This window comes from Argopecten irradians, chromosome 1, assembly GCF_041381155.1.
Source record: "Argopecten irradians isolate NY chromosome 1, Ai_NY, whole genome shotgun sequence".
Classification (NCBI taxonomy): Eukaryota; Metazoa; Mollusca; class Bivalvia; order Pectinida; family Pectinidae; genus Argopecten; species Argopecten irradians.
The window spans coordinates 27759552-27773965 of record NC_091134.1 but is presented as its reverse complement, the minus strand read 5'-3'; the positions used below and the strand labels follow the sequence as shown (position 1 = coordinate 27773965).

The 14414-nt window shown below is 36.6% G+C and overlaps 1 protein-coding gene across 37 annotated transcripts in view; it reads left to right on the top strand.

Annotated features, from left to right (window-relative positions):
- The window catches only part of LOC138322797 (uncharacterized), a 180124-nt gene that overhangs the window by 121699 nt on the left and 44011 nt on the right, over positions 1-14414 (top strand). For all 37 annotated transcript variants that reach the window (XM_069267086.1, XM_069267047.1, XM_069266915.1 and 34 more), the window contains 17 exons: positions 490-643; positions 1468-1694; positions 2196-2355; positions 2708-2933; positions 3243-3465; positions 3742-3939; positions 5026-5329; positions 6069-6301; positions 6681-6864; positions 7505-7628; positions 8012-8106; positions 10452-10637; positions 10995-11175; positions 11593-11765; positions 12131-12258; positions 12390-12642; positions 12938-13109. In XM_069267086.1, coding sequence (XP_069123187.1) covers positions 490-643; positions 1468-1694; positions 2196-2355; positions 2708-2933; positions 3243-3465; positions 3742-3939; positions 5026-5329; positions 6069-6301; positions 6681-6864; positions 7505-7628; positions 8012-8106; positions 10452-10637; positions 10995-11175; positions 11593-11765; positions 12131-12258; positions 12390-12642; positions 12938-13109 — 3221 coding nt within the window. The remainder of the gene's footprint in view (positions 1-489; positions 644-1467; positions 1695-2195; positions 2356-2707; positions 2934-3242; positions 3466-3741; positions 3940-5025; positions 5330-6068; positions 6302-6680; positions 6865-7504; positions 7629-8011; positions 8107-10451; positions 10638-10994; positions 11176-11592; positions 11766-12130; positions 12259-12389; positions 12643-12937; positions 13110-14414) is intronic.

The window sequence follows — 14414 nt, the reverse complement described above, 5'->3', positions numbered from 1 at the left end:
GTCTCTGCTGATAATTGTTATTTCTACATAGAGTGCCAGAATACATGTTTTGTCTCAGCTGATAATTGTTATTTCTACATAGAGTGCCAGAATACATGTTTTGTCTCAGCTGATAATTGTTATTTCTACATCTACATAGAGTGCCAGAATACATGTTTTGTCTCAGCTGATAATTGTTATTTCTACATTTAGTGCCATCAACATGACATGTTGGGTTTTTATTTGATACTGACATTTGTAGTTAACTAATATACATATGGCCAAATAAATCCTTAGAAAGTGGCTATTATCAGCAATCTATAGAAATTCATGATAAAACTGGCACGTTTCTCAGTATTATTTTTGGTCACTGTCACTTGTGTGTAAGAGGGAATGTTTACAGTTGTGTCCTTACACAGATGTCATATTAACATCTTTAAGTCCATCAAACTCTTACAAACCTACTTTAAGAAAACAAAGACTAAGAAATGATGTGGATTTGTCTGACAGGAAGCCCAGGAGCTAAATAACATGATGGGTGCTGAGGTTGGAGACGATGACAACAAGATTGGTATGAAATCTGCCATCAAATCCCTCGGTACTGGTAATCCACTCACCATAGCAACCACAGGGCGACTAGAGGGTGAAGTCACTATACAGGGTGGTAAGTATTAGGGATATTACCATAGCAACCAGGACAACTAGAGGGTGAAGTCTCTATACAGGGGGTAAGTATTAGGGATATCACCATAGCAACCACTCACTATACATGGTGGTAAGTATTAGGGATATCACCATAGCAACCAGGGCGACTAGAGGGTGAAGTCTCTATACAGGGTGGTAAGTATTAGGGATATCACCATAGCAACCACTCACTATACAGGGTGGTAAGTATTAGGAATATCACCATAGCAACCAGGGCGACTAGAGGGTGAAGTCACTATACAGGGTGGTAAGTATTAGGGATATCACCATAGTCAAACTAAACTTTAAGGAAATTTTGTAACTTATAATATTTTCAACAAAAAAAAGCTAATTGTTATCAAAATCATTAACCTAGGCCCTGTTTCATGAACATTCCTTAACTTAAAATTCTCCAAAAGGAAAGTATTACAGATTTGAAGGAAGGCTCTTTAATTTAATATTTTTTCTTGACTTCTGTAATGCTTTGAAATGGAGAATTTTGAATCCAGGAATTCGTTAAAGTTAAGGATGGAATGTTTATGTAACTGGGCCCTAGTAGTAGGGAACCCCAAAGGAACTACTGTACTCAGCCTTTGGCCTTATCCTAGGCCTTCTCTGCTACATTGGATTAATGGCTGTTCACTCAGTACCCATGAAACAATAGTATATTGTAGTTTGGTATTATATGCTGCAAAAGATCTCTGTATAGAAAGCTTAAGTAAGTACTAAATTATTTACTTTATATTAGTAAATATTTACTATGCCTTATTTTAATGGAAGTGCGACTATTTTGAATGGTTACAGGGGATGCTATCACTGGGATGCTGGGGAAAGTCAATGATATTGCTGGCCATGCTGAGCAAGCATTTGTGGCCGGCCAGGGCCTGTCACAGGAGGGTGTGAGGATGCTGGGCCGTAAACTGGCATGTATGACCATTGGGGACTTAGAAGCCATGCTGGACACTCAGAACGTAGATCCATTTGAAGTAGCCCAGCTGATGAAAGACATACATGAATTAGGGAAGGCTCTGGTTTGTATTATAAACATGAAGTTACATTTTTATGTCTGTGAGACTTAACACTCATAGAAACATGGCAATAAAAAACAAAAAGCAAGAGTAGATACATCTGTAATAGGGAATTACAGAAGTTAAATCTGCCAAGGAATTAAAATTTACATTATTTTGTCACTCCAATGAATAAGACATCTGGTTTTAGTATCCAATTCTGTTCTGCCTTGTCCTTTCTAAAAGTTATTGACTCTTTCATAATTTATGAATTTAACTGTTAATGAAAATATTTGTGAAAGTTTAAGTGTACTTGCAGTACCTTTAGCTAATATGTAATGAAATGTAATTTCATGTCACTTTAACCTTGTTGATGTTCAAAGGTCAAATAGGCAAGTCGTTGTTTATTTTCATTATTTCACTATTTGTTTGATAACATAAATGTTTTGTTTCTCAACGATTTTCTGTTGGGGTAATGATCCAGATGAAGTTACTATTACAAATTGTATTCTTTTTATCTTTCAGTATTCTGATTTCATTGAGAAACTACTCACTGACTCTGACGGAATATTCAAATCGTTTGATGTCACCTTGAAGGGAGATTTCAGCTTTCCACGACAAACCATTGAACTTTTCAGCTTTTCCAAGTTTTTCCTTGTCGGAGGACTGGTGCCAATGACATTTGGTAGGATCATTAATACAGAACGTATCCCCCCTCACAATTTTTGGTGTTTCTGTACATATTATATGAGCTTTCTTTAATCAACAAGTCTTTGTTGTTCTCTGTCTGGATAGTAAAATTTAGAACTTTGAAATAAGTTTCAAGTTGCAAAGAATAGGAAAAAAATTGAAGGTTCACTTGAAACAAAAACAGGCACCAATTTTTTTCCTCCAACTTTCTTCTGACATCACATTATCATCTTTGTATCATGGTTCCACGATGATTTCCGTTTGAGTCATTTCTAGACTAGGAATACAAAGATTTTCTGTTACCAGGTTTTTGTGCCAATGTTTACTATCAAATATTTTGTTGCCAGGTTTTGGTGCTGGTGGTTACTATGGAATGAAGTTTGAGGTTGGAGCCAAGATCATGGACATGGCTGCTGTATGTGGGGTGGAGCCATATGGAGGCCTGGTTATCTGGGGAGAGCTCGGTATAGGGTTCGCACTGTATGGCAAGCTTCGTCTGGATGGACATCTCATGGACTTAGGATTCCCTACCACAGCGGAAATTGGCTTCAAGAAATTCCCCATAGATGTGAAGTAAGTTTTTCAATAGATGAATCATTTATACAATCTCTAATGGAAATTATAATTTTATTCAAGTTTGGACGTATATCTCTTCTCACTTCAAGTATTTTAATCATATTTCTTTACCATTGAATGGATTAAATATTTTAAAAAGTGGGATAAAAGAAATGTTCTGTTAATAAATATGCTGAATGCATAGGTCAAAATTAGATAACATCAGTAGATTATAATAGATTTTTATGGAACCGCACAAACTGGTTTACATACTTGAGGCATTATGTTGATGATATTTTTGTGATACTATGTAATTGATTGTGACAGATTGGAAATGTACCTACGACTGACTCCAATCACACTGAACCTGTATGCCCTGGTGACGTTGGAGGTAGATCTTGGGTTTACTGAGATTGTAAAGACACTATATAAGACGAAACTGTTTTCATATGCAACACCAACAATCATGAAAAAGCTCATTGACAACACTAAGGCTGACCCAGATGATTCTCCACCACAGATCAAAAGTTTTACTGATGATGGCAGCGGGGTAAGTTTGTAGAACAGGAAGTTTCTGTTTTTCCTTCTTTACATTATTTATATTGACTCTTTCTTTTAAACTTCCTATCATTGGAATATTCATACTTGGATCTAGATTCACCAAAAAAGAAAAAAAGAACAAAAAAAATATCACAAATGTATGTCATTGCGACTATCTAAACCCAAAGATAATTAAAAAAAATTTCCAAATTGTTTTAAAAGTTACAAAGTTCGATAAAATAACAAAATTTAGATACAATTACGTAACTAAATTACGAATTTCCAGGCGAGCCCGGATACTACGTATTGTTCAGTGCATCAGATGTCGGGGAGAGACTACACAGCGCCAATGATAGAGATCACCCTCCAGGCCTCTGATGATAAGAGTGAGGTCACCATGACGATGGATGTGGGCACAGTGGCAGGTGCTAGTGATGTGATGCAGGGGAAGCCCCTTGGGGGACCTCTAGTACAGGTTGAAGAGGTAATGAGTTCTTCTAGATACTTTTTCCCTTCATTTCTCAACTTTCATGCACACAATAAATTTCCTGATATAATGAAAAATAAACATAAAACTTGCCTTAAACTCTTAATTATTTATCTATTCGATAATAAAATGTTAAAAGTTTTCATCTTGGAAGGTAATTTTGATATAACTTGGACTTGGCAAGGACAGAATGATCAAGTGTAAAGTTTATAGAGTTCAGTGTTGTGATTTTAGGATGGGGTTGCAAATAATGCTCATATTGCCACTAATATCAGATGATTTGCAAAAGATAATTAGGGCCCCGCATCGAGATGCGGGTGCCCTATAGTAATCAGGTTGTCCGTCTGTCCGTCCGTCCGTCTGTCCGTTTTTTTTCTTTTGCACATTAATGATGGAAGGGAGTGGAGTATTTTCCCCATATTTTACATGATGATTCCCCATCCATCCTAGATCTGCTTGGTAATTTTTCAGGCTGAAATTAAATTAAAAAATCGGCCATCTTGGATTTTAACATTTTAAAAAATCACAATGTTGTTGCTCTTAACTGATAAACATTTTGTTATAACATTATGATGCAAAGTTGTTCAGAATTAAACAAGGAGTTGACTGTCCAAAGGTAAGGTCATGGGCCAAGGTTACTAAGTCAAAGGTCAAGGTCAAATTTAAAAAAATTATTTTCTCATGAACATTTTGCTACAACATTTATAATGAAGCAGAGTTGTTCAGAATTAAACAAGAAGTCAACTCACCAAAGTTTTGACTGACCAAAGGTAAGATCATGGGGTCACTGCATCAAAGGTTGTGGACACATTTTCCATTTTTGGACTTATTAACAATTTGTTATGACATAATAAATAAAATTATTCATTGCTTAATATATTAATTAAAGTCAATATGATTTGAATCAAAATGGCTACAAGATATGATTAGAATCAAAATGGCTACAAATCAGTCATCTTGGCACGTCAGACACATAGCGGGGCCCTTTCTGACGTGTCAGTGTTCTAGTTTTCATAATAGGTATTCAGTCAGTGTTAATAAACAATTAAAAGAATTGGTTAAAAACTGTTGTCTTTTTTTTAGCGAATGTCTCCAACTGGTCTTCCATTAAATTTTACTGTGATCGTTGCAAACGATGCTGGTAAATCCATCAAAGCTGTGTGCTGGATCCCGACCTACGATGTAACCATCCCCGGAGGACAGTTCCGTGCGGCTTATCTCTCCAGCAGTAATCCCGATGAACTGAAAGCCTCCGTAGTTGTATTTGATGACTCTGCGATTCAATTGGCAGAGGTTTCCATCGGATATGGACGAGAGGTTTATGGAGATCAAGTCCTGATGTGGGAGCCTGCAAACCTAAACGAAAGGTTCCACGATGTAGATATAAGTATGTGACACAGTCCTAGAGTAAAGGTTCCACAATGTAGATATAAGTATGTGACACAGTCCTAGGGTAAAGGTTCCACAATGTAGATATAAGTATGTGACACAGTCCTAGGGTAAAGGTTCCACAATGTAGATATAAGTATGTGACACAGTCCTAGGGTAAAGGTTCCACAATGTCGATATAAGTATGTGACACAGTCCTAGGGTAAAGGTTCCACAATGTAGATATAAGTATATGACACAGTCCTAGAGTAAAGGTTCCACAATGTAGATATAAGTATGTGACACAGTCCTAGGGTAAAGGTTCCACAACGTCGATATAAGTATGTGACACAGTCCTAGGGTAAAGGTTCCACAATGTCGATATAAGTATGTGACACAGTCCTAGAGTAAAGGTTCCACAATGTAGATATAACTATGAGACACAGTCCTAGGGTGACACGACATTTCACTTGTTATCTTATTTATTTTAGTGCCATTGGAAAGTTCAAAGATGATAATAAGAATTGATATCAATGCATTTGATGGAAATTATGTGATAAAAGATGCATTCAAATTTTTGGTTGAGTGAATTAATACTTGCATTCAAAAGAAAATGATTTGAATTTATGTTATGTTAATCAGATGTATAATACAGTTACAAAGTCAATTCATTTTTAGGGTGAAATGCCTTCTCTTTGATTTGAACAATGTCTTGATTCAGAAGTTACATATTTCCACGATAAAATATCCTGTTATAGGCAATGATCCACTAAATATCAAGGTCATGGGACTATTCAACAGTGGAGTGTTTGGGCGTCTGATTGGTCCAGTGTTCATGGAACTATCCCAGGTCAATACTGCGGGAGACTGTATGCGGCATTGTGCCAACTTCCCGGACACAAAATGTCTGAGTATTAACTACGACTTTGGTACAGAAGGTCACTGTGAGCTATTGGAGGCGATAGAAGGTCACGACCACAGAATATCACAGGTAACCATTATCATTGTGAGATAAAATACTTCATTATTCGTTCAATCTGGGCTAGGTTATTTTGGCGATAAATGGAGCATTGAGTGATTGGAAATAATTGTAAATGATAGTTTAAGTTTCCTTTAGATGCAGTGACTCACTTTTTGAGCTAGGTAACTTGTCCATCTTTATTTTTATTTAATTTTTTGCTTTTACCAGTGTTTTGATGTGTTTTGAACTCTTCTTTTTATTTTAGAAATGTAGCTGGCCCTTATTTTGTATATAATTCATGGTTTAAGTCATGATCGATGTTTTGAACTTTGACCTATGTTTTTAATTTTGACCCATGTTTTGATCTCTGATTCATGATTTGACCTTTGACCAATATTCTGACTTACAGTCTGGGTTGTACCAACATTATGAGAGACTAGGTATAGGACTTGCTGTTGAGTTTTCCTACACTGGACTCTCCCTGATTCACAACCTAACAGTGTACTTCAACCTCCGCCTCGTCAATGTGCTGGAATACATGAACATCATCTCCACGGACGCCATTATATCTGACTTCACACCTCCAGAACCAGGTAACCAGGACATGCATCCTAGAACAAAATACAATCATTTAAGTATTGATGCCGCTATTATTTCATTTCATCAGGTAGAAAAACTGCATGAATCTGGGTAGCAGATTCTCACAAAGATTAATAAACATAAATGGATGAAATTAAAAAATATTGCTGAAGGGATCTTTCTCAAATTACACATGCAGGTTCTCCTAAGGATCCAGTTGTGCATATTGCGTTTTTGGACAGATCGGTGACCAAAATGGCTGACATGATGTCATCTTGGATATGATAATTTAAGTTTGTTACTGCTATTTCTCAAAAAATACTGAATCGATCTGTCTCAAATTTTTATGTAGTATGTAGTCAAAGTTTAAAAAAACAGAAAAAAAATCCTTCTTTCCATTGTCAGACATAGATCATTCTTTGGTGGGTGCCAAGATCCTCTAGGATCTCTTTGTTTCAAATATTTTCTACCAAAGATCCAATATAATTACAGCTAAGACTTTGGTATCTCCTCATTAAGCATGGAATCAAAGCTGTTGTGATTATGGTAAAGTTTTATTGCATATGTTCGTCTTCTTAAAACATTATGGTTTCACTGCACTTGTAAAATAACAGTTCTGTGTCCTGTAAATACATGTTTATTTTCTTTTGCTAGGTTTGATTTTGAATGGTCGTTCCGACAGACTGGAGTATACCACCTGTTCCACGATGATACCAGAGGACCGACCTGATTGGCTGCCTCGGTGTGTGGGAATGTCGAACAGGGTTAAAAATCACAGGTAAAAACCATCAAGATGAGGTATTGATGTATGACAAGTTCAGCGACAAAGTTCTGAAAGTATGCTAGTTTTCTACTTGGAAGTTCTGAGACAAGCTGATATTAGGGAGAAAAGGATCCACATATTTTTGCTATCATATGATTTTTGGCTCAAAGTTTTATAAGACAAAGTTCTGTTATTCCCTTTTTCTTTTTCAAAAGTCTACATTCTGTTGATGTGTTCTGTTTTTTAATCAATTTTAATTCATCAAGTTTTACTTTAAAAATTGTTAAACAATTGAAGTCTAAATTACATTTTTATGTCCCAACCATAGAGTTTAGTATCTCCTCAATCTTACGATTATGAATTTCATTTTAACACATTGTTTTTACTGCACTACACAGGACTATCATTGATGGTCCAGGCTCGACGACGATTCTCAACGGAAATGATCCCGGAGATGAGACATTGTTCACACGTGCTAATCGATATATATCTGGTATGTCAAATCTGTCCTGTAGTTTAACACCTAAATGGCAACACATGATAATTATGGTAATAGCATCAACTGTCCATTTGCTTAATAATTTAATTTCATATGTTACACTCATTGGTATTGGTTAGATCTTTGAGGTTATTTTTCCATAGACCGAAAGAATGGTACGTCACGTAATATGACGTCATCAATACAAAACGTTTTTGCTGGGAATTTAAAAGCGGCACAGTCATTGGCCAAACTGAATTATTGGATAAGATATCAATGCACCACAACTCAGTTTGTTTTATTGTAAAAGTAAGTAAATTTACGGAAATTTATGTCTAATTAGTACCTGATTGAGTTATCTGAATTAAATTATAAGCATTATTCTCAATATCTTTTGGGGTCATGAAGTCATAAAAAACGAGCAGACATTCTTTTTAGACCAAGATGAGCTTATACCATACTGTGGCATCCGGCGTCAGTCGTCCAGCCATCCGTTAACGACTTCTTCTCCATAACCACTGGTCGGAATTCAACAAAATTTGACTGATAGCATCCTTATGGGTTACTAACTGAAAATTGTACAAATGATGGGGCTGACCCCCCAGAGGCCTGAGGGGCGGGGCCAAAAAGGGGTCAATTTGGCTATTTCCATATAAACGACTTCTTCTCTGAAAATAATCATGGGATAGCATTCATAATGCAATGGTAGCATCCTTATATGGTGTGGATTAAAAATTATACAAATGATTGGGCTGAACCCCTGGGGGCCTGAGAGGCGGGATCAAAAGGGGTCAGTTTGGCTATTTCCATATAAACGACTTCTCTGAAACTAAGCATGGGATAGCACTCATAATGCAATGGTAGCATCCTTATAGGATGTAGATTCAAAATTGTACAAAAGATGGTGCTGACCCCCTGTGGATAGAGGGGTGGGGTCAAAAGGGATCAATTTGGCTGTTACCATTTTAACAACTTCTCTGCAACTAAACACGGGAGAGCACTCATAATGCAATAGAAGCATCCTTATAGGATGGGGATTCAAAATTGTACAAATGATAGGGCTGACCCATTGGGGCCTTAGGCGCCCAGTCGAAAAGGTTATTTAGGCTACTATTTTCATATAAAACTACTTCCTCTCTGAAACTATGTATTGGATAGCATATTCGTATGGTATCTAAAGCATCATTATATGGTTGGGATTCAAAATTCAACAAATTGTGGGGTCAATTTGTCTTTGTGATTTTTAGCTAACCATCATCAGATGGTGGGCTATTCAAATCGCTTTTCGTCCGTGGTCCATCTTCCGTCCTGCCGTCCTTTCGTCCGTTTACAATTCTTGTAACCTTTATTTCTCAGAAAGTCCAGAAGGGATCTCGCTCAAATTTCACATGTAGGTTCCCCTAGGGCCCTAGTTATGCATATTGCATTTTGGGACCGATTGATCAACAAGATGGCTGACAGGCCACCATCTTGGATTTTGACAATTGAAGTTTGTTACCGCTATTTATCAGAAAGTACAGAAGGGATCTCTCTCTCAAATTTAACATGAAGGTTTCCCTAGGGCCCTAGTTATGCATATTGCATTTTGGGACCGATCAATCTACAAGATGGCTGACAGGCCGCCATCTTGGATTTTGACTAGTGAAGTTTGTTACGGCTATTTCTCAAAAAGCACTGAAGGGATCTATCTCAAATTTCATTCACAGGTGTCCCTTGGTCCCTGGTATGCATATTGCATTGTGGTACCGATCGGTGAACAAGATGGCCGACAGGACGCCATCTTGATTTTGACTATTGAAGTTTGTTATCGCTTTTCTCAGAAACTGCGAAAGGGATCTGTTTCAAATTGCATGTGCAGGTTCCCCTAGGGGTCTATCTGTGCATATTGCATTTTGGGACTGATCGGTCATAAAGATTGCCTACAGGTAGCCATCTTGGATTTTGATAATTGAAGTTTGTTACTATTATATATCTCAGAAAGTTCTCAAAGGATCTATCTCAAATTTCATATGTAGTAATGTGTAGTAAAAGTTTGAAAAGCAGAGAAAAGATCCCTATTTTGTTTGTTAGACATAGATCCTTCTTTGGTGGGCGCCAATATCCCTCTGGGATCTCTTGTTGAATCACTTACTACTCAATTTCAGAATTGCTCAAAAAACAAAAACAGGTGAGCGATACAGGTCCTCTGGGCCTCTTCTTCATAGATGCTGTCCTTCCGTTTTTTGTCTATGATTTCATAACCCCAAAAGATATTGAGAATAATGCTTAAATATTAGCTGAGAAAGTGAATTGATGTTTTACTCCTAATTCATGGAGTACATGTATATTAGGTTCTATTGGTATGTTGTCTCTGTTCACAGCTAATTGGAATGGTACCAACGACAAGGAGACTGGTATATTGGGTTATACCATCACTGTAGGACGACAATGGTGTGAGGATATGATCCACCCCCACCACGACCCCCACAAACACTTATTTGACGAGTCACAGTGGACACACAGTGCCATGATCCACCCGATAGCAGCACCGTATGATCCACTGGAGGGTGAGAATCCTATAAGAAAAATCAGTGTCCAATCAGATTTAGGTTTCATGTTTGTTTTCAGTACCGGAAACAAGTGAAATATAAATATTGATCATTATGTACCTGAAGTGATGCCATCTTAAGAAATTTCCATTGTATAATTCAAGTAATGTTTAGCACGTCAAACTCAAATGTACTTGTTTTAGATTGCTTTTCAAAAAGGGTTTTAGATTGCTTTTCAAAAATGAAAAAGAAACTGTTTTCTCTTCAGTTTTAAATAAAGATCTTTTGGGCTGATCAAGCTGAAGTACCATACCTACTTGGTCGACATTGCTTTCCAGATTGAGAGGTTAAGGACTAAAAATTGATTGTTTACAGATGGGGCCTATTACATCACCTTGCGTGTGCTGAACGAGGTGGAGTACGGTGGCCCGCTAGTTACAACGATCTGCCATACAACTCCATATGTCATAGACAACTCGCCACCAATCATCATTGAGGTCTACAACATCACGTATAATGAGGTCACCACACTGCTCACCACCATGGTGAACGCATCGTAAGTCTAAAGTGTTTTAAATTTAATACTTTCCATGTCATTATTCATTAATTAGATAGTCCATATTCTTCTATTTTTGGTGACAACTGCATCATTTTCTAATTAACGTATTGCACATTGTAACAAAAAAGGTATTAAATAAATTCTTAGTCAGAAGAAAACTGAAAACTTGATGAGTTTGAATTAAACTTTTGATGCCCCTGTCATGAATTGCTATAGTATATTATCTGTATCCATCCCATCCAACTTTAATACATGGAGGCAGGACATTGGCGTCCTATACATAGCTTTGTATGTGATACTTAATACTTATTTCCTAAGAGATTTTAACCCTTATCAAAATAGATATAAATGCATAATGAAAGTTGTAAAATGATGTTGATAACAAGGGTATGATGCTTCCTTATCCCCTTGTAGGGATCCAGACTCTGGACTTGAGTTTGGTGATATATGCCTCGGAAGGACCACTCGTGACTGTTACGTCTCTCACAACCTCTGGGAGCGATACCCCTACAGCAACTACCTTGAACACTACTTCCAACTTCCAGACGGCATCCCAGTCTGGGTCAAGGTCAAGGCCATTAACTACGGTCAGTAGCTCAAGGTCAAAATGGAAGTGTACTCATTGTCAGAAAAGTTTGTATTAAATCAATTTATCATTCTTTGTTCAGGATTGCCCAATATTGTTTTCTATCAAACTGGATGTATTTTGGTATTTTTGAATTTAATTCATTTTGGAGAATAAATCCATTTTAGCTTTTTTCATCTCAGTATTTTCAAAATAAACTATTCTAGCCACAGTATGAAGAAACAGAAAAAAAATAATAAAAAAAAACCCCAAAAACTCTGAAGTAAAGGTACAGATGTGTTTTTCTGTCAAATTCAGTTTAATACTATCTGCTAATAAAAAAAAATTCAGTTTAATACTATCTGCTAATAAAAAAAACTATTACAGTGGACCTAAGAACTATTAAAGTGGCCAACTCACCGATCATCATTGACACTTCGCACCCCTTCGCTGGAACTGTGAATGATGGCCCCATCTATGGAGTGGACCTTCAGTATACAAAGGACTTTGATCAAGTATGTATTTCTCTGTACCTGAAGCAAAGCAATAAGTATTATAAACAAAATTGTCAACTTTTAGCAATTTTGTATCGCTATGATATATGTTCTTATATAAAGAAGAATATTAATCCTGACTTTGTTTCCAGCTGTGTGTGAACTGGCAGGGCTTCTACGACCCAGAGTCGGGCATAGCCTACTACCAGGTTTCCATGGGCTCAGTGAACAGCATCAACGTCACCGACATAGCCAATCTGACCCAGTTTACCCGCCACGACCATGAGGCCTGTGTTGCCTTTGACTCTGATCATTACTTGCAGCACGACCACGAATACTTTGTGACTGTGTGGGCTTACAACGGAGGACATAAACAGTTACCTGTGGCCAAGATCTCTGATGGAGGTAACCCACAGTCAGCTACTGTAGGGCTGCAGTTTTACAGGGATGATATTTTAGCGGGATATAAATATAGTTGTTAAAGTTTTATCCATGAAGTAAGAAGAAATTGGTACATTAAATTATTAGAATCAGGATGTGAATTGTGCAATTTGTTGCATTTTTATTTTCTGGTTTGGAATCTTGAAATGTTTGGCAAAAAAATTATCTTCCATGGTTTATACCTGTTGTACCATTACATAGATATGCTATGAAAACACCTTTGTTCCCATAACATTAAAGGCAATTTTTATTGTGCCAGTCGTTTGTGACCTGACGCCACCCGTTCCTGGGCAGATTGTCGATGGTAACATGGACAACTTCGAGGACCAAGTTTATACAGCTGCCCAAGCCAAGGTCGAAGGTCAATGGAAAGACTTCTCCGATAACGAGTCCTTCATCAGGGATTACAAAGTACAAGTGCACCGAGCTGTGTAAGTAGTATACTGTGATGTAAGATGTTTTAAGTGAAATTCTGTAAAACTTCAGGCAAAGCTTGTACTAAAAAAAATATTGTTTATTCTTGGCATTGCACATACTGACCACAGTTGACATTTACAAGCAGGTCTCTAACCAGTGATACTAGGGCTGAAACGATTCATCGCGATATACATTGAATCGTGATATTTGTATGTTGATACAATTTTACGATAAGCCTTGTCGTTTCGGTTCGATATGATGCAGTACATATTTACACTCACACTTGAAGCAATAATTCTTAGCCACATGAAGATTATCAAACACTGGGATCAGACATAAAAGTGGTGTAAACTCTCTGATCATCTCCCCACCGGTTTTGATTAACAGTCTGAGCCTATTAAGCCTGGTAGTGAGCTAGTGTCACTATTCACGTGTGACTGTTGCAGAAGTCGACCAGACGGCTGAGGCCGATTTGGAAACAAGCTATCAACATATAAAGCCCTTACAATAAATGTAATGACTACAGCTAGTAAGAATCACATCAAAAGCAAACACTTTTCATAATTATTGTTAATGATTTACTCAGATTTTTTGTGTTAAATAGGCCTACACTGTCTGAATTGGGGGGTGGTAGTCATTAAAATTTGCAATCGTAATAGTCGCCATTTTGGCATGTGGTAATTGTAATAAAGGAGTCAGATAGGTATAACAAATCTAGAAATTTTATGAACATGGAGAATTTTTTTAACGTTATCAAATGTAATAATTTAATGATTAGGTCAGAAGATGTTTTATTACTACTTTAGGCAAATAGCTAGTCGCCATGAGAACAAGTCCATAATAAAATGATAATTTTTTATAATTTTGAACTATGTTCGATCAATATTCAAATATACTATTTAAATCTCTGATATAATACTATTTAAATCTCTGATTTAAATATTAAGTACATTATTGCTTTAAAAATATTTCAAACTATACAAATATATGAACCTAGTTTTTTTTTGTAACAGATAGATGGCTATACATATACTTATACTCAGGTCATTAATTGTTATATCTCTCTTTTCTCTATTTATGATTTATTCTATATTTTTTACCTTTTTTTGTAATAATTTAAGAAATTGATGCTTGTTTACATCAAACATCAAAAATGTCTCTTTTAGGTATGATTAATTAATGCATTAGTTGTACATTTTAATATCCAGATGTTAAAAAAATTTGGTGAAAACACAAGATGGCATAAAACAGAAGTATCTTATCGAAAATAATCAAATCAAGTGGCATGCATTGTGATACGTGTCGTATCTGAGTACTGG